A 21,200-nucleotide genomic window follows, 5' to 3' on the forward strand; every position below is an offset into this window, starting at 1 on the left:
TAGATTTTAAATATTTGGGTTATGGCATTGTTTTGAAGAAGTGTGCCTATCCATTGCTTTCACGTTCATGAGGAAGTGAATTTAGGAAAGATTGTCCAGTAGAGATACCTCAGGGCATTTGTTTTAATGAATAAACTCCAGCCGACAAATTAGGATCTGCCTGCTGATCTCAGTAATAGGCTGATTTTCTCTCTGTGACACCCTCCATTGCTGGCATTAATGTTGTTTTGCCCATGGACCAATGCTGTCCTGATTGTCAAGCATTTTGGAGAGGATGAGAGGTGGTATTTCTTAATAGAAAAGGTAGACATAACTTTTTAATGCAGAGATAATTATTTATAATTGGCACTTCACTAGTTGTATTTAAATAGCTATTTCTGGACTATTTTAATCTTAGAAAATAGTTTTAAGTATGGATTCCAGATCATTGGTTCTCAAGTCTGGCTGTGCGCCCCATAGCAGTATATTATCTTGCTGTGGGTCGATTCAGGGACTCTCTGTGCATACAAAGTTAGAAGACTCCCAAGTCATTCTCTGGAAATAATGGCCCTTTTTATTAATTTGCTCTTTTTTCCCCTGTAGGCATAGACAGCTAAATTTATTGTATACACCTGTTCTCTTAAAAGCCTTGAATTCTATTAGCCTCTAATTTATGTCTGAATTAGTGGTTATGTCCTTACATTTATTTCTTGATTTACTCTAGAGACTACATGGAAGTGAAAAAGACAGTTTTTATTTATTTATTAATTATTTATCTTTTTTTTTTTGAGACATAGTCTCACTCTGTCACCCTGGGTAGAGTGTGGTGATGTCATTATAGCGCACTGCAACCTCAAACATCTGGACTCCAGTCATCCTCTTGCCTCACCCTCCTCTGAAGTAGCTGGGACTATAGATAGTCACAGGTGCCCGGCTGATTTTTTTCTGTTTTGAGTATAGACGGGGTCTCGCTCTTGCTCAGGCTGGCCTCAAACTCCTGAGCTCAAGTGATCCTCCTGCCTCAGCATCTCAGAGTGCTGGATTATAGCCACCTTCCCGAAAAGATGGTTTTTAAAATCTCCCCCGTCTCTGTTGATTAAATGTACCTAACATAAGCAAAAGATTTTCTAGAGCAGGAGTTTGCAAATTTCGCCAGCCCCTTTATTATTTAACAGCCTGCAAGGGACTGGTTTTTATATTTTTTAAATGGTTATGTAAGTACCTTTATAATTTCCTTAATTTTGTCTCTTGACAAAGCCTAAAATATTTGCTAGTCCCCTCTCCAGAGCAAAAAACTTACTTTAATAGTATTTCTTTTAAAGGGTATGCTATAATTCAGCTCATCTTGTAGACAGATTAAAAAGGGGACTTGATGTTGGTAGATGTCCCCTTCCCCTCCTACTTTTTTTTTTTTTTTAAGGTGACTGATTTTAAAATGCTGACAATGAATTTAGAGTTCTAAGACATTTTATGGCTACCCCATTATGGACCAAATATTTGTTTGTACGCTGATACTTTATAACTTCTGAGCTAGGAGGTGCTGAAAAAGGGTTCTGGCGCCTGTTTCTGTAAGTTATATAATATTTATGGACTCTAGCCTCTTGTTTTCTTTTGCATTGGCTTTGTTTCTGTTCTGTAAGTCAAGCTAGAGTAAAGGAAACAAATGTAAATGTGCTAACTTAAATTTCGCTGATTATTAATAATTAAACCCATTTCCTCAGCCATTTTTGCTTTAGGAAATTATTAAAATTGATTGGTCTCTTCTTCCCTATGGTTGGTGAATCAGATATTTTTTCAATTTTTTTTTATTTCAGCATATTATGGGGGTACAAATGTTTAGTTTATGTATATTGCTCTTGCCCCCGCCCCACAGTCAGAGCTTCAAGAGTGTTCATCCCCCAGATGGTGCGCATCGCTCTCATTATCAAACAATTTTTGAACAGCATTATCAAGTCAGTACATGTAAATTAGAAGTTAGCAAATGATTAGGATCCAGTGACTACATTGCACAAACTACACAATAAATACTTTATTAAACTATAGTTTAGTACCTTAATATAGTAAATATGATTAAATTTTATTTCATTTACAAAGCTTTTTCAGAATCTGGCAGACTCTGTCAATATCATGAACATTAGTTTGTCGTTGTAATGTAGCTGTGTAGACCTCCTGGCTATCAGATCCCCTGAGACTTTTAGAATACCAGGTTTCAACTAGCTTTTTATCTAAATGGAAGATAGCACATAATATAGCACGAGTCTCAGAAGTAAGAACTGAAGAATCTCTGGCCAAGTCACTGCAGCCAAAATAAGTGGACTGCGGCATGGCTGCTCTTGGCATTTTTTGCTGGCTTAACAATCCCTGAGGTTTGGCACATGATCAGTTTGGGTTGCGACAACTGGGATCTGTCAGAAGACAGTGAAAGCGATAGAATCAGCGTTGCCATGGACTAGTTCAGTGATGCAACCTCTGAAATGTAAGATTATTCCAAGGTGACATTCTGTTAAAAAAATGGGTGGGTTTGGGGGGTCATTTTTGTGAGAGGTGGGTGTGGAGAAAGGATTTCAAATAAACTTAAAAGAATGTTTTAATTTTAAATGCTGTTTGCCTTTGTTTTTTAACTCATTAGCAGAAAAGAGTTGGAAAATACTCTGAGGAAAATAAGCAGTTTATTCAGATATTTCTTTCACCTTGAATAATAACACATTAAATATTAGGTAATATATTTTACTAGTACAGATGTGATGAAGGATTATTCCTTTTTATGGCAATACAATATTAAAAAAACAAATTTCCACCATTGTTGCCTGTTTTAAAATATTTCATATGTTCTTTAAAAAAATCAAAATGAACTAAAATCAGTTTTGTTTTGAGAGTATCACAGCAAGAAGTAACAAAAAGTTAAATATCTAAAAACTATTTGTATTACTGATGTGGTTGATACTTATCATAATAAAAGGTGTTCATAAACATGAATGTGTGTAATAAAAAGAACACTAAAAACTTTCAAATATGAGGAAGTTAGGGTCAAGTGATTTGAGTAGAGCCATAAATAATGACTTCCATGTTTCAATAATTAACTGAGGAAGATTTTCAGATCTCTTCTCTAGATTGGCTGGGCAGATTGGTTTAGGAGTTGGAGTTTATTTAAATCCCTTTGTGACTTTTTTCCTCTAGTGGTAATTGGGATAGTATATGCAGGTAAATAGTATGAACACTGGAATTAAAATTCGCAAAAGTAAGGTTTGTAAATGCTCTGACATTTGGTAGTTGTTTAACCTTCAATAGCGTCTTTCACTTCTGAATTTTCATTTTCCTTAACTATAAAGTCAGGGTTTTCAATTAGACTTTTAAGGCACCTCCCTTCTTGAAACACTGTCTGAAACAATAACTTTAAGGCCTGTCAACATAAGATAGATTAATTCAATTATGATAAGTTGACATAATAGGCTACTATGAAGCTGTTAAAATAAATAAGGTAAGTCTATTAGTACAGATGGGGTATGATTTATTCACTTATCCAGCACATTTTCAGTTCTATGCTAGGAGCCATTCTTGTTACTAGGAATACAGAAAAGAAAATATAGTCATAGAGCTTACATTGAGAGAGATCAGATAGCAAATAATGAATAAATATCATAGTGTCAGGGAGTGATAAATGCTTTGAAGAAAAATGAAGTACTTTCTCAAATCTTTGAGACTTCATAAGGGGGAAAACAATATATAGAATGTGTGTGGTACGCTGTTAGACTTGGGAGTTGGTTGCCCTTGAAGATTGGTGGTCAGGATATGCTGTGGTAAGAAGAGAGGCCTAACATACCCTTCTGTGCTGTTTGATTTTTTTTTTTCCTTTGGCCATGCGTGCATGTATTACTTAAAAAAACAAAAACGAAAAAATCCTTAATGATGTGGGGGAAAATATTTTGATGAAATTTAACATGCTTTACTCCAGTCTGAACCTTTTTGGCTAAATGTGCTAGTCTTATCTATGTGTCCTGTGTCCTAATACTGTTTAGAAATAAAGTTTTTTGGCTTTTGGTTTTATCAGACTTTTCCTTTTGATATGTACAAGTATTTTTTGTATTAACATTTGCAATGCTAAAACTTGAGTTTATAAATAACTTTCTTTAATGTGTTTTAAATACCATGAAAAGAAAATTTATCCAAAAATTCTAAACTTTTGAGTAAACACAGCTTGCTTACTCCATGCCTTTTTAAGGATAAGAAGTAAAATTCTTAACATTTTGTCTTATGTGAAACTGAATTTTTTATTTCAGTTTAGTATGTTTATTTTTAGGTTTCAGACATCATTGAATTTGGAGAACTCAAATAAGATCACTTATTTTTTTTCCCCTAAAAAGTCGCCATGTTAAGCATTTTTCCTGATTTTTATCTCTGCTCTTTTCTAGTTGGATGAAAAATCTGACAAACAGTATGCTGAAAATTATACCAGAGTGAGTATATAAATTCCTCAGGGAATTAAATTCTCAAGGTCAATTAAACTTACTATCTATGACTTGTTCATTCTTTATTTTATAACAATTGGTCTGATGGAATTACTCTTCCTCCCTTCATCTATTTCCTGTCCTTGACCCTCCAAAATTCCTCTGAAGTTAAATCATGTGAAGCCCTGGGAAGAGAAAAGATACTGCATTTTATTTCCTTGAATGTTAACTCTTAAGCTTTTGGTTGCTCTTTTGATTTTCATTCCTTTAGAAATTGATCCTGAGAAGAAGTGATTAAACACTGAGAATGATGTGTCTTTAGAAATGGTGGTGACAAACTCTGAGACTTTTTTTATTCTTTTATAGATAAAATATTTCTTGAAGTAAAATAACTCTTTCTAGAAGTTGCTTTCTGCTAAAGACTCTAACTTTCTTCTAAAAGTATTTTTAGAAAGTCAGTTAGGGAAATGGTTTATCAGGTTTAATTTTATGCTATACTCAAGAAAGATAAATCAGCTCTGTCCAACAAGATTTAAACTTACCTATATGCTTACAAGTATAGCCACATTAAAAAAGTAAAAAGAAACAGGTAAAATTAAGTAATATATTTTATTTAGCCCAAATATCCAAAATATTTCAATATATAGTCAATATGAAAAATTATTAATGAGTATATTTCATTCTTTTTTCCCACACTAAACTTTCAAACTCTGGTATGTATTTTATACTAGATCTCAATTTGGACTAACCACATTTCAAGTGCTCAATAGCTGCATGTGGCCAATGGCTAGTATATTGGACAGCACAGATCCATGCTGTTTATTAATCAATAGCATAATCTCATGTTTAAACTAATTTTGGGAAGAGTAGTCTAAATTCATAGCAATACACAGTGTTGCTGCTGTTAGCTGCAAATAGTATCTCTGTCTTTATTGACAAAGTATTAGAAAAAGAGGACATTTCTGAGAAGTAGTTTCAGGAACTAAATAGGGGAAGGGCTAACTAGCACACCAGTTATAAAGTTCTAAAATGCTTTAAATTAATCTGATGTGCTCACCCCAGTGTTGTTTATAGTGGAGCAAAGAAACAACTCCCATAAAAACTGTTTCCTTTTTGGTTATTATGAATTCTAGATTCTGATAAGGTGTTTGAGTTAAGGAATTTATGCTTAATATGGCTGGGCCCTTCTCTGGATACCTCTTCGCCCTTCTCTGGATACCTCTTCCCCCAAAACCAATCGAAATCGCCCATTGATTGTACTTGGTAACTTCCTTACCTGAACCCCACATCTGCCCCCACCACCCTGCCCCATTTTTAGTTCCCACAGCAAACATTTTTAAAGGAACAAGACTTAGAAGTGTCATATTTCTTTCTCTCTAGCCTTCATCTCGAAATTCTGCCTCGGCAACAACCCCTTTAAGTGGAAATTCATCCAGACGAGGAAGCGGGGACACCAGCAGCTTAATAGATCCAGACACCTCATTAAGTGAATTGCGGGTAAACCACAGCTTTTGGTTTTTTAAAAGCGGTCTTTTGGCTTCTTGGTAGTATACTGGAGCTTTTAACAGTGTGCCTTAGTTAGGAAGAAAGAATATGAGTTCTTTTCAAAAACATTGTTAATGCAGTTAAAAAAATATGACTCAGGTGTTTCAGAGCCTGAAAGGGAAGGAGATTAGTTAATTCTTTTTTCTTTCCTGAAAATTTGATGGTATTGGAATGAGTTCTGCTGATTTACAAATGCCAAAAAAAACTTTGTAATGTATGTAGAAGTAATTCTCTCAAAACTCATTGGCCATATTTTAAATGGAAAATATGTGGATATACAATGAACAAGACTGTGGGAATTTTTAAATTTTGTTTTTATTTTGCTGGGTTTTTTAGAGACAGGGTCTTGCTCTGTGGCTCAGGCTAGAGTGCAATAGCTTGATCATAGCTCACTGTAACTTTGAACTACTGGGCTCAAAGGATCTTCCTGCCTGAGCCTCCCAAGTAGCTGAGACTACAGGTACACTCCACTATCACTGGCCAATTTTATTTTTTTGGTAGAGATGGGGTCTCACTATGTTGCCCAGGGTGGTCTTGAACTCCTGGGCTCAAGCAATCCTGCCTTAGCCTCCTGAAGTGCTGGGATTACAGGCACGAGCTACTGCACCTGGCCCCAGACTTTTGAGCCATTATCATGTTATTTGGCTGCTAGAATACAGTTATCTCTCAGTGTTTCATAGCATTAGAAGTGTAATAATATTTGGTTAACAGAAATACCTGAGATAATGAAAAGCTTATTTGACCTGCTAGTTGAGTCTCTACCTTTTTTTTTTATCGGAGACGGAATCTTGCTCTGTTGCCTGGGCTAAAGTGCAGTAGCCTCATCATAGCTCACTGCAACCTCCAACTCCTGGGCTCAAGTGATCCCTCTGCCTCAGCCTCCCGAGTAGCTGGGACTATAGGCATACACCACCATACCCAGCTATTTTTTTTATATTTTTAGTAGAGATGGGGCCTTGCTCTTTCTCAGGTTTGTCTTGAACTTCTGACCTCAAGTGATCCTCCTGCCTTGGCCTCCCAGAATACTAGGATTACACATGTGAGCTACTGTGCCCAGCCCTTGTTAACCTTTTTATTTGGAAGATGAGAACTTTAAAAAATATATTTGAATGTTTATTTGCTGAACTTGCTATTTGTGAGGAATGGGGGAAAGGTAGTGAGAAAAATTGCCTTAATTAATTTATTCAATATTTATTGAGCACTTGGCCCTGAAGATTTAGATAGCAAAACACATTCTAGCCTTCAGGAGGTCACTGTCTCATAGGGAAAACAAACTGGCACAAACCAATAAAACCAGGTGGTATGATACTATGGTGGTAGCAAGAATGGGGCTAAGGTAGTTCAGAAAAGTGTCATGTAAATTGGACTAGGAGAAGAGATAACGAAAGTCTTTTCAGAAAAGACAAACTCTGGGCTAAGGTTTGAAGGAAGAGGAAAAATTAACCAGGCAAAGAAATTGAAAGGAAAGGCTTTCTCAGAGAGAGAGATGCATTCAGAGAGTCAGCAAGTTATCTGTACAGCAGAGATGCCAGAGGATAAGATGTGAAGTGAAGTGAGGAGTAGTGGTGAGTGAGAGAGAAGGCTGGAGAAGTAGCAAGCGGCCAAATCACAAAGTGTCTTGTATGCTAGCCTGAAAGGAATTTAGTTTTTCCCAGGCAACTATGGGATATTAAATAGGGGAGTGATTTGCATTCTTAGTAACTTTGAACACAGTTTGGGAAGCATTGGAGGCCAGGAGAATAGTAACCCTGTGGTTGAACAATGAGAATGAAGCGAGCAAGTCAAAACTGTGAGGGGAGAAAATGTAAGAAACTAGCTCTGAAGTGAATATGAGACTGGGAGTTGGTTGGGCAATAGATACGGAGAGATAGAAATTTAAGAGAAGGTTTTTGCTTTCTTCTAAAGGTGAGATTATTATTTTCATTGGTTGGATTGAGCCAGTAGAGAGAAGAGTTGAGGGCTGAGGAGAGAGAGATGGTAACAGACAGAGCAAAGTGGGTGAGAGGAGAGTCCAGGGCTCAGATGGATGGGCTTGACTAGACTGGAGGTCACCTCCCACTGACATAGTAGACGAGGTAGGGACAGGTGATGACTGAGATTGTGGGCAGGATAGGAAGAGGAGTCTGGCTTGTGAAATGGGCTGCCTGTGGAAGTTGGCTGGGGGTTAGGGGAAGATGGAGAGGTTTAGAACAGTAGCAGAGAAGGAGAGCTGACCCAGGCTAGCATGGGCCTGACTTTGACAGTATCGTTATTATTGTTATTTATTTTATTTTATTTTTTTGAGACAGAGTCTGACTCTATTGTCCAGTCTAGAGTGCAGTGGTGTCATCATAGCTCACTGCAGCCTCAAACTCCTGGGCTCAAGCAATCCTCCTGCCTCAGCCTCCCAAGTAGCTGGGACCACAGGCGCGTGCCACAACGCCCAGATAATTTTTCTATTTTTAGTAGAGATGGGGTCTCACTCTTGCTCAGGCTGATCTCAAACTCCTGACCTCAAGCAATCCAGCTGCCTTGGCCTCCCAGAGTAGTAGGATTACAGGCATGAGCCACTGTGCCTGGCCAGTGTCATTATTTATTGAGCTCTTATTATGTACTAGGCATAAGTGCTGGAGGTGGAAAGTTGAATAAGATAAACTTTTGCCTTTATGTGCTACATTCTGGTCAGACAAAAGGACGCAAGGACAGGCCTTTCAGCCTTAGACTTAGCTTCCTTCTGTCACACCACTTGTTGCTTATTTTTCTTTCATGAGAGAATGACCTTCTTGAAGGAAGTGAGATTTTTGTATCCTAGCACTTGGCTCCTCTATTAGGAGGAGCCCTCTGTAAATGTCCTTTGAATGAATCAATGATTAAAAGACAGACCAGCACACCAGGAAGGGAATGAAGGGGGCAGGGAAAGTATAATACCAAAAATGTGTATAATCAGCCTTTAATAATTGATCCTGTCTGTAACTGCATAATTGTATTACTATTTAGGGCCCTGTGGTAGTTATTTCCCACCTAAAACAGGCATCCAGAATAAACCTTATATAACAGGGTTGGGCACAAGGGAAACAAAATTTTCCATTTAAAATTTGACCTGTTTAACTTTTCTTATAAGAGTTATGGTAACATTTGGAGCATATGCTTTCCTCATTGTTTAAATTCTCATTTAAATGATGTTCTTGGGATAGAATATTTCATTTGACATTGTGTTCAAAATGCTTGTGTTTAATTTGCCTCCCTTCCTTTCTTCCAAGTTAATTGTAGTCAGGAGGCAAGTTATTGAAAGATAACTTTGTTTGTATCATGTTTATATCATGTATTATATTTTTTAAAACTTATGCATGAATCAGTAAAATTTGCTGCTTACAATTAATTTACTATATATTTTGCTAGTCCTATGTAAAACATTATGCTAAAAATTATTTAAATGGTTTAAAAAATTGAATTGTATGTTAAAAAATGTTATAATTTATATAGCTTTTTTCCATATACAGGCCTGCCCCCATTTGCTATGTTGTTTTCAATAGAATTTAATACCAAGACAGTGTTTAACACCAGATTGATTACCCCAGACTTCGTCTCAGCCCCTCTATCATCTGACTTATTTGCCCCTTTCAGTGGTTTGGAGTAGGAGTTATGTTTTTGTATTTGGATTTCTCTTCTGGAGTACACAAAAGCAAGTCACATTTCATCTGATTTCTTTGAGACTTAAGATATGTTTGTGCATGGTTTTATGCAATGGTTCATTCCTATGTCCTGCAGGATATCTATGACCTTAAGGACCAGATACAGGATGTAGAAGGGAGATACATGCAGGGGCTTAAAGAACTAAAGGTATCAGGGCCCAGTCTGCAGCCCACGCATGCTCTGTATGCAGAAGTGTCGGTAATGGTGGTTTCATGAGTTCTATTAACCAGCTGCACATAGCTTCACTAACAATGTTTGTCTTTCAAGCATGTGCTTAACCTGCAAAGCATTGGAGAAATGAACTTTTAATCTCTGCTTATGTGTAAATGTCTAGTTAGTTTTTGGAGTATTCAACAGGAGATATTATACCTTACAGTTTTGTTTTTTTTTGAGACAGAGTCTCGCTCTGTTGCCCCAGCTATAGTGCAGTGGCATTATCATAGCTCACTGCAACCTCAAACTCCTGGGCTCAGGTGATCCTCTTGCCTCAGCCTCCCAAGTAGCTGGGACAACAGGTGTGCGCCACCATGTCTGGCTAATTTTTTCTATTTTTAGTAGAGATGGGGTCTCGCTCTTGCTCAGGCTGGTCTTTAACTCCTGACCTCAAGCTGTCCTCCTGCCTTGGCCTCTCAGAGTGCTAGGATTACAGGCGTTAGCCACTGTGACTGGCCTATACCTTACCGTTTTTAAACCTTGTAACATACTTGCATGCCCCTTGTCTTAGCCATACAAATTAAATTGGGCAAATGCCTAAAAAAACACTAAGAATATTTTTATTGGGAATTAGACCTTAAAATTCTTCTAAGGTAAATGAAAAAGTATTGGTTGTTTCTGTCACTAGATTCAGTCAATATTAAATGTAGAAGAATGAAGCAACTGATAGAGCATTATTATAAATATCCCTTCTGGAAAAAGGAACCTTAAGGCAAGAGTCCTATATATTCTTTTTGTTTAGATTTTTCTTAAAATTTATAAGCCAGAAAGGATTACACAGATCCTAGCGTCTTAAAGAATTTGGAAGTAAATTTAAATGGGATTTATTTTTCCCAGGAGGAATGACTATCATTTTTCAATATCAATATGTGAGGCAGACATTTGTATGTGGCATTTGGCTATCATGCTCTTCTTCTTCCTATGTTTCATTATGAAGTTCAAGCCTAATATAAAGAAACCCAATGTTTCTCTGAACATACATGTGTCCTGATTTGAAATCAAAATACAGACCAGGTCTCTAAAAAAACAAAAGCAAGACATTAAGAAAGATAACTCAGGATATGCCCAAAGGACTAAAGGACAAAGTATGGACCCTGTGGGCTAGGCTTTCATCATCCTCCCTGGCATGATTTGAAGCAGCCCAGAGACCAGCCAAAACCTTCATGCAGTGTATGTGGTCTATAAGGAACTCACAGTTAAGGCTCAGGACAAAAGAGGTGGGAAGTCTCTTGGGCACTGCCCATGAGGGAAGCCTGGAAACTGCTGATAGGGCAGTGCAGGGTTGTCAGTAAGCTTCAGGAGAATTATAGTTAGTCGATGTTGTCATTTAGTCTTATTGTTCTAATCTTCAGGATTTAATCCCTCTTTTAAGATTTTAGAGATATGACTTTTGGAAATATCTTGATTCAAGCAAATCTAGTACATTAAATAAATATACTCATATTAAAATATCATGTAACAAGGTATCAGGAAAGCAACCAAGTGATTCAGAGACATTCTTACTGGCTTTTTATTTTATTTAAAACATTTTTTTTCTTACATTTTAGATCTATCATTTATTTGAAGAATACAAAAGAACAGATTAAAGATTTAAACAGATAAGATCCCATATCTTAATTCATGCCAGTGTATAATTGAACTTGACTTCAGATTTTATTTATCTTTGAAATGACTCTGTTAAATTGAAGAAAAAAACATAAAAAGAGTAGTGTGATGTAGCCTATTAAAAAAGAATATTTATTCATTGCTTATGACATTATTCTTGGTTAGTATTGCCTTTGGGATGCTCTCACCCACTCTCTTTCCTTTGTTTTTTTTATTTATTTACTTATTGATTGATTGATTGATTGAGACAGAGTCTCGCTCTGTCCCCCCGGCTAGAGTGCAGTGGTGTCATTATAGCTCAGCACAACCCCAAACTCGTGGGCTCAAGCTATCCTCCTGTCTTAGCCTCGTGAGTAGCTGGGACTACCAGTTCATGCTACCATGCCCGGGTAATGTTTTTCTATTTTTGGTAGAGGGGAGGTCTTGTTCTTGCTCAGGCTGTTCTCAAACTCCTGACCTCAAGCTATCCTCCCGCCTCAGCCTCCTAGCGTGCTAGGATTACAGATGTGCGGCACCAGACACGGCCTCCTCTTTCCTTTAATCAGGAAAGTTGATCATTCATTACTATTACGGTGTTTGCTGCATGCTGTACTACTGTATAGTGTATATTATTACCCCGGAAATACAGTGAAATATTATTGTAAAACTTAAATGATGTAAAAGATCTTTAATGACTTTATAAATTAAAGGACTAAACCCATTTTAAAAGCTAGTAAGATTAATACCTGACTAAATTTTTGTATATAATTCCAGAAGTAAATAAAAGAACATAATAAATCTGTATCTGGTGACTGAAAGCTTTGCAAGGCATATTGAAAAAGGCAAACTGTAGAACAAAATGTAACATATATAAATTGTATTAAAAATACAGATGGAGGGCCGGGCGTGGTGGCTCATGCCTGTAATTCTACCACTCTGGGAGGCCGAGGTGGGCAGATCATTTGAGCTCAGGAGTTCGAGACCAACCTGAGTAAGAGCAAGACCCCATCTCTACTAAAAATAGAAATAAATTAGCTGGACAACTAAAATTATATAGAAAAAATTAGCCAGGCATGGTGGCGCATGCCTGTAGTCCCAACTACTCTGGAGACTAAGGCAGTAGGATTGCTTGAACCCAGGAGTTTGAGGGTGCTGTTAGCTAGGCTGATGCCACGGCACTCTAGCCCAGGCTACAGAGTGAGACCCTTTCTCAAAAAAAAAAAAAAAAAATACATATATATACATATATATATATATATATATATATGTATATATATGTATATGTATAGATGGAGCCAAGGGTATATATGTAAATACTGTAAATGAGTAAGAAGTGGCCTGAAAGATACTGCACCAAACTGATAGCACCGGTGCTTATTTTTACCAAGCCGATGAAAATCTTAACATGTTTTGCTTAGGTACTTTTTAAAGCAGCTGTTATTTCAACTGATAGAGAACATTTTAGAATTACTGAAAATATTCTTTAAAAATCTAGGCTCACCATTTATTGACTGTCTGACCAACCTTAAGTTACTTAGCCTCCCTGTCAGTTTTCTTATCTGTAAACTGGGGATGATGATAAATAGTACCTACCTTATAGAGTTACTAAAAGGATTAAATGCAATAAGGTATGCAAAGAGCATATAAATGTTTAATGAATGCTTACTATTATTATTAGGTATTATTGCTGTAACATTAGTCAAGAACATACCTGAATCAGCAAAGAGAAAAAGTTTAGCCTTAAAATCCCATTTATATATAGCTAGTACCATACTTTCATATATGAATACTGAGCTACAAATATGTGTTGGGTCCCTGAACAGTTGATTAAACTTTCTGATTAACTAAGGTCTGACTTCTACATAGCCTCATAGAACTCATGCTTTGAATTTGTACCTTCTCCAGATTATAAATTACTGTTTGTTAAAACCTTTGAGTTTAAGCAGAACAATCAAAATCATCAATTTTAAATTCTCAGAGGCCAGGAGTTGACTCTGTACATTTCTAAAAAAATGTAGAATCCAGAAATTCCTCTTGAGAATTTGAGAGGAAGTACACGTACTCCTCAATATACCTCCCTCAGGCTACTAGTAGCAGAGTCTCTGCCCCCTGATTAATCAGGCCATACAGACACCAGTTTGCTTGAGCCACCGCTAGTGCCCTACATAATCTTGATTTGGCCAAAACAGATCCAGCTTGGGTAGATTTTGTTTTGTGAGAAACAGTCCAGGCTCCATTGAGGATCCCAGCCTCAACTGATCATCTTTCACTCTCCTAAACTCTTAAAGTATATATTGCCTTTATTCACTCTTGACATAATGACAGATAATTGATCATATTTGTTGACTACTTAGCATGTACTAGGCACTGTGCCAGGTGTTTTATGTTCACTATCTCATAGGTTTGGAAATATCGATTAAATTTATATAGTTTCATAGGCTGTTAACCCAACTAGGTTTTGAGATGTTGAGGACAAGAACAATGTCTTGCACATCTTTGTAAAAGTTATCTGAAATAAGCACTTGGCTCATTTTTATTGATTCGTTTTAAGTTTAATTAAGGCCTAGCAGAAAATGTTCTTCTTAAATATTGCCCATGTTTTTGATGCTTAGAAGGCTGGGAATAAGGAGAGAAATGGCTTTAACTTGAGTAATCCCAGAAAGAACTGTTGAGAGAAGAGTTACTAGGCAATAGGTGTAAGTCTTGTCATCAGCTATACATTGGCTGATTTATGGGAGTGTCTACTTAATGGAAGGCACTAGGAATAAAATGAAAGGATCATGTCCTAGAATTCAAGTAGTTCACAATGTGGTTGAGGATTTTGGTCACATGGTTGTGAAGGCTTGTTCTAGGAGTCTATGGGCATAGATTATCAAAGCTTAAATATTAACACAATGGCTTCAAAACTTTGGTGTGCATCAGAATCACCTGGGGCTTATAAAATACAGATTGATGGACTGTACCCTCAGATTTTCTGATTCACTGGGTCTGGGATGAGGTTGAAAATTTACATTTTTATCCAGTTCCCAAGTGATGCTGTTGCTATTGCTCTGGAACTCACACTTTGAAAATTAGTTCCTTAAGAACAGTTAAGTAAAACTAATTCCAAATAGGCATCAATATGTGAGATTAAAATCATTAAAATACCTGGACACTTAAATTTAAAACAGCCTTTTGTGGTGTATTGTGTAAAGGAAGATTACATAAATTTTATGTCAAGTTTATTGTATCATATATTTTGTCCATGAATCTATTAATATTACTTGAGCTATCTTGGATTCTGGTGTTCATACAGTTTTACATGGGACTGAGTTGCGATGAGGAATTTTTTCTGCTATTAGACTTTCAGATGGATGAGAATCATTCTAAATTCTACATTATATTAAAATACCACAAATTTAGACCCTTATACAATTGACTTTGCCTGTATTCTTTCTTTTGGTTAAATTTGTTTCCAATCCTAATTTAAATCTTGTCTGTCAACCCAATTCTGGTTTATGAAGTATTAAAAGTATGTGTGTATGTGTATATATGTATTAATATGTATGTATTTTTATTGAGATACATATATTACATAAAAATTTACCTATTTAAAGTGCAGAATTCAGTGGTTTTTAGCATAGTTATAGAGTTGTGCAACCATCACTGCAACCCAATTTTAGAACATTTTCATTGCCTCAGAAAGAAACCCTGTCCCCATTGGTAGTCATTCCCCATTCCTCCTCTTTCATCCCCACTCCCATCCTGGGCAACCACTAACTGTCTGTCTCTATAGATTTGCCTATTCTGGAGATTTCATATAAATACAATCATATAATATGTGGTTTTTTGTGATTTGCTTCCATTTAGCATAATGTTTTCAAGATTCATTTATGTTGTAACATGTAACATATATCATGTAACATGTATTTCTTTTTAAATAGTTGGATAATATTTCACTGTATAGATTTACAACATTTTGTGTATCTATTTGTCAATTGATAGGCGTTTGGATTGTTTTTACTTTTTTGGCTATTATGAGTAATGCTGTTTTGAACATTTGTGTGTAAGTTTTTGTTTAGAAATATCTTCTTATTTCTCTTGGGTAGATAACTAGGATGGAGTTGCTGGTCACATGGAAACTCTATGTTTAACATTTTGAGGAACTGCCAAACTGTTTTCCAAAGTAGCCGCACCATTTTACATTCCCACCAGGACTGTATGAGTTTCTAGATTCTTCACATCCTCACTAACACTTATTATTTTTTTCTGTCTTTTTGATTATAGATTATAGCCATCCTAGTGGATGTGAAGTGGTATCTCGTGGTTTTGATCTGCATTTCCTTAATGATTAATGATATTGAGGATGTTTTCATGTGCTTATTGGCTATTTGTGTATCTTCTTTGGAGAAATATCTATTCAAGTCCTTGCCCATTTAAAAATTGATTTATATGTCTTTTATTGTCCAATTATAAGAGTTCTTTATATATTCTGGATATAAGTCCCTTATCAGATATAATATTTATAAATATTTTCTCCCATTCTATGGATTGTCTTTTTACTTTAATGATACTTGGTATCATTTGCAGCATAAAAGTTTTAAATTTTGATATTTTAATGAAGCTTTTGTTTTTTTTATCAATAGTGCTTTTGGTGTTGTAGCTAAGAAACCATTGCCTGTGCCAAGTTCATGAAGATTTACTCCTATATATTCTTCTAACAGTTTTATAGTTTTAGCTCTTACATTTAGATTTGTGGTCCATTCTGAGTTAATTTTTGTAAATGGGGTGAGGTAGGAGTCCAACTACATTCTTTTGTATGGGGGCTATCTAGTTGTCCCAGTGCCATTTATTCTTTTCCTTTGGGTTATGTGGACACCCTTATCAAAATTAACTGATCATAAATTTAAGGGTTTTAGACTCTTAGTTCTGTTTCATTGATCTTGGTTTGATAAACATTTGTACTAGTATTTTTTGAATTTATTTCCAGAAGTGATTATATTTTCTATGTGAAACGTTTTTCTTTTTAGCTTTAAAGAAAAGTTACTAGGCAGTAGAAATTACCAAATTAGATACAGTTATTTTTAAAAAAACACACTTGTAAGCTATTTTAGGCAGAAAGTTTTGAGGAATATAAGATTTCAGGCTTTTTGTGGTAGCTCTTTTTTTAGCATTCATTTTTGTTTGGCTTATTTAAAAATGATTAAAATTTGCATAATTGCTAGAGAAAAATTTACACATTTACATTGGCATTATTATGTAGGACAGAAAGTACTGAAAACAAATGTCTAAGAAGTGGCAAAATTCAAATGAGTATGAAGTTTACTTGAGTAAAGAGGTTGCATTCTGGCGTATCACTGCATTCTGAACACCAGTTTGTTGTTAAAAACTACAGGAGTAATATTTCTGAAAATATTGATGAGTCTTTATTTTATGACTCTTACACGTATATGTTGTTTGCACTCCTTTTCATCTTTTTAGAGGCTACATTGCTGCTTGATTTTTGTTTTCTTGCGGGGCAGAGAGCACATATTGTTCTTAGAAAGGCATTATTGGCTTATTATCATCTTCCTGTTTTATGTGCATGTCACTAAACAAGGTTCCCCAAACTGCTTGTATTTTGCAAAAATGCATCTTTATGTGTTTGTGCCAGTGCTATAATTCCTTGTTATATTGTATATATGTAGGAACATATTTTAGATATCAGGCTGATGACTTTAACTCTTTTTTAGGAGTCTTTGTCTGAAGTGGAAGAAAAATACAAGAAAGCCATGGTTTCTAATGCACAGTTAGACAATGAGAAGAATAATTTGATCTATCAAGTAGACACACTCAAGGATGTTATTGAAGAACAGGAGGAACAGATGGCAGAATTTTACAGAGAAAATGAAGAAAAGTCAAAGGTAATTGCTCATCTTGTATTTCATTATTCTCTTGAGTCAGAAAAGAAAAGCCTGCCGTTTAAAAAGTGGTGGGATAGGTAGAAGATTGCAGCATACTTACTTGGGAATGATGTTTCAGTCAAAACTGAATGGTCCAAGGAAATTGACAGAATACCATAAGATATTAAGCCCTGAAATATTTTTCTGTTTTAATTTTTAAAAAATTTTATTTTATTTTCTTAAGGAAAAGCTTATATCCTCCTTTGGGTTTCTGAAAATAGAACAGAACTCAAGTTTTATCTTTATTTTCTATCTCTTAATTGGGACAATTACAGTGAACTAATTTCTTCCTGTTGTAAGTGGTTGGGACTCCCACAAAGCTCCAAAGACTCTCAATAAGATGGTTCATTTTTTCTATGAACTTCTAAATGGTTCAGAAGAACCCATTTTCTAAATAATTGTAGAGAAGTCTTTAATCCGTTATTTAAAAACAGCATTGTGGGTCAGAAATTGACAAATGTTTTCTTTAGAGGTTCATAAGCTATAATGTTAAAGTGTACAAATGGAAAATAACAGCCACTGTCCAAGATCCAGATTTGCTCTTTGACAACTGCAGAAAACAAATTGGGTTGTTTTGAAAGCTTATTAGACTTAGACTTTTTAAAGTGTTGGTGTCAGTCCAAGCAGAGGACAAATGGATATTATTGTCAGAAATGAGTTGCTACTTCATTGCCAAAATAAAAAAATTCACAAAATAATTTAGGAAATGTGTATTGATAAATTGTTAGAAAAAACAATTTGAATTTGCACATCATAAAGGGAAAAAGCTGTTTATATAACCTCTAAGGGGCCAGTATTATTACTGTAGTCTTTACAGGGATTTTTTCCCCTTGAGGACTAGAAATGCCCATTCCAATCTGTTTTAATCATGTTCAAAAAGTGTTAGGAAGTGTTGGCCAGGAGTTTGGGGGAGGGAGGAATGAATAGGCAGAACATAGAGGATTTTTAGGACAGTGATACTATTCAGTGTGATACTATAATGGTGGATATGTGTTATACATTTGTCCAAACCCATAAAATATACAACACTAGGAGTGAACCCTAATGTAAACTGTGGACTTTGGGTGATAATGATATGTCAACATAGGTTTATCAGTTGAAACAAATGTACCACTGTGGTGTGGATTGTTGATAATAGGGGAGACTGTGAATTGGGGACGAGGTGGGGGTGTATATGGGGACTCTCTGTACCTTCCACTCAATCTTACTGCGAACCTAAAACTGCTTTAAAAATGAGGTATATTTTAAAAAAAGGTTAGGATAAAAGGATTTGTGTTTAGATAGGTGAAAAAGAGGCTTCTGGGTGTTTTTATATTGGCCCAGCAGTGGCCTATTGAAAAGTATGATTTGGTGGCAATAGGTGGTTTTCTCTTTGGTTCTTCTTGTATCTAATGGGCCGTTTTTGGAGATTCTGAGCCATCATACTTTACCTGGAGTCCTATGGACTCCTTTTTTGCTTTCTCACATATTTTTCATATCTATTTCTAGCTTTTTGTTTCTAGCAAATTAGAGGAGAATCTCATGCTTAAGGATTTACTGGTACTAAAATGAGTTATCTTTCCATCTTCTCAGATGTCCTCAAGCATTTTTAAAAATAAAAAAAACCCCTGTGATTAACTATTTTAACTTAGTTTTTCCCTCCATCATTTTCTAAGATACAGAGATATCTTAGTATGCATAGAGTTTTTAAAAAATCTACTTTCAAACTAAATTTATAAGCTTTTCTAAATACTCTGGAAATCAGCTTCACATATGTAGAAGGCTTTTTGATAGTCTCTCTCTCTAACATACATTTACCCTGAACGCTTTTGTTCTAGACAGATACTGTCTCATGCAGTAGAATGTTCACATTCAAAGATAAACAAAGAGGCCAGGCACTCTGGTGTATTTCGTTATAGCAGCAGATGGTGAGAGTAGAGAAGGACCATTCAATAACAATAATAATGATACAATATTAATAACATTTTTCAAAATGCCTTTAGTGCTTCCTGTTGGAATTATAATAACTGTATTTTAAATATTGTCTCTATGACTACTTTAGGGACAGAGATTGAGAATGTCTTCAGTATATTATTCTCTTAATAGCTATTCATTTTAATAGGGAATTACCTTATCTGACATTTTAAAAATATGTTTTATTATGGATTTTAAACGTACAAAAATATAGACAGAAAATATGTTTTATTGTGGATTTTAAACATATAAAAATGTAGACAGAGGAATGTAATGAACCCGCCTGAACCCATCACTTGCCTCCCAGTCACCATCAACCCATGGTCAGTTTCCCTCTGTTCGCTTCCCCTACTCATATTTTAAGCAAGTTCTAAGCATCCTGTATTTTAATACAGATTGTGATATGGCTATCTAGGCAACAAGGACTCTCTCTTTTAGAAGCATAATCAAAAGACAGTTTCATACCTGAAAATTAATAATAATTCCTACATACTACATATTCAGTCATTAAAATTTCAGTAGTTTCAAAACATTGTAAATAATGTTTCTTTTTTACATTAAAAAAGTAATCAGGATCCAGATAAGTTCCACACCTTGTTATTAGTTGATGTCTTTTAAGTCTCTTTTAATTTATAGGTTCCCTTTCATCTCTTTTTTCTCCTTACAATTTATGTATTGAAGAAACTGGATTGCTTGTCCTAACCATTTCCCAGTCTTACAAATTTTCCTGCTTTCATCCCCATGGCATCTTTACCATGTCCCTTTTCCTCTGTAATCCCTATAAATAGATGGTTAGGTGTAGAGGCTCAATCAAATGTAACCTCAGCTTTTTGTCAAGTCTACTTCCTAGGTGGTGCAGTTTACCTTCCTTCAGGAGGCCCAGTTGTGGCTGTCTCTTTGTGATGCTTTAGCTGGCTGCTTAGATCCTTTCGTTGATTAGGGGCTGCAAAATGGCATATTTTGATTTTATCATTATGGATTGACTTATTTAATCTTATGGAAATATTTTTAAAAGTTTTATTGAAATATTCACACACCATACAATTCATCCATTTAAAATGTACAGTTCAGTGGTTTTTAGTTTATTCACATATATGTATAACCATCATCACAGTCACTTTTAGAATATTTTCATTACCTCAAAAAGAAACTGTATACCCTTAAGCCTTTTAGCTGTCATCTTCCTATCCCCCAACCCCCTCAGCCCTAAGTAACCACTGATCTACTTTTTGTCTCTGTGGAGTTCCCTGTCCTAGACTTCCATATGAATGGAATCAAGTCTTTTGTGACTGGCTTTTTTTTACTCCGTGAAATGTTTTTAAGGTTTATCCATGTTGTACCATTTATCAAAACTTCATTCCTTCTGATGGTCTATTATTCTATTGTATGGATATGCCACATTTTGTTTATCTCTTTGTGTGCTGATGGACGATTGGGTTGTTTCTACTTTTTGGCTGTTATGAATAATGCTGCTATTAACATTTGTGTATGGTTTTTTTGCATGGAGATGTTTTTCTTTCTCTTAAGTGTATACTTGGGAGTGGAATCGTGGAATCACTGGTTCATATGGTAATTATGTTTAACTATTTGAAGAATGTCAGACCATTTTCTAAAGCATTTGCATCATTTTACATTCTCACTAGCAGTGTCTGTGGGTTCAGATTTCTCTAAATGCTCCCCAACACTTGTTATTATCTGACTCTTTTATTCTTGCCATCCTAATGGGTGTGGTTTTGATTTGCTTTTCTCTGGCGACTAATGATTTTGAGCATATTTTCATGGGCTTATTGGCTATTTGCATATCTTCCATAGAAAAATCTATTTGGATCCTTTGCTCATTTTTAAATTAGATTATTTGTCTTTTTATTATTGAGTTGTAAAAGTTATT

General features: G+C 35.5%; 1 protein-coding gene across 25 annotated transcripts in view; it reads left to right on the plus strand.

Moving 5' to 3' along the window:
• LRRFIP2 (LRR binding FLII interacting protein 2) overlaps positions 1-21,200 on the plus strand; it is a 109,391-nt gene that overhangs the window by 69,067 nt on the left and 19,124 nt on the right. For 9 of the 25 annotated variants that reach the window (XM_045536956.1, XM_045536965.1, XM_045536994.1 and 6 more), the window contains 4 exons: positions 4,389-4,433; positions 5,805-5,921; positions 9,717-9,788; positions 17,150-17,320. In XM_045536956.1, coding sequence (XP_045392912.1) covers positions 4,389-4,433; positions 5,805-5,921; positions 9,717-9,788; positions 17,150-17,320 — 405 coding nt within the window. Of the gene's footprint in view, positions 1-4,388; positions 4,434-5,804; positions 5,922-9,716; positions 9,840-17,149; positions 17,321-21,200 lie in introns of all 25 variants that reach the window. The other 16 variants (XM_045536866.1, XM_045536923.1, XM_045536897.1 and 13 more) reach the window with 2 other exon arrangements.

The sequence above is a fragment of the Lemur catta genome, chromosome 1 (assembly GCF_020740605.2).
Source record: "Lemur catta isolate mLemCat1 chromosome 1, mLemCat1.pri, whole genome shotgun sequence".
Lineage (NCBI taxonomy): Eukaryota > Metazoa > Chordata > Mammalia > Primates > Lemuridae > Lemur > Lemur catta.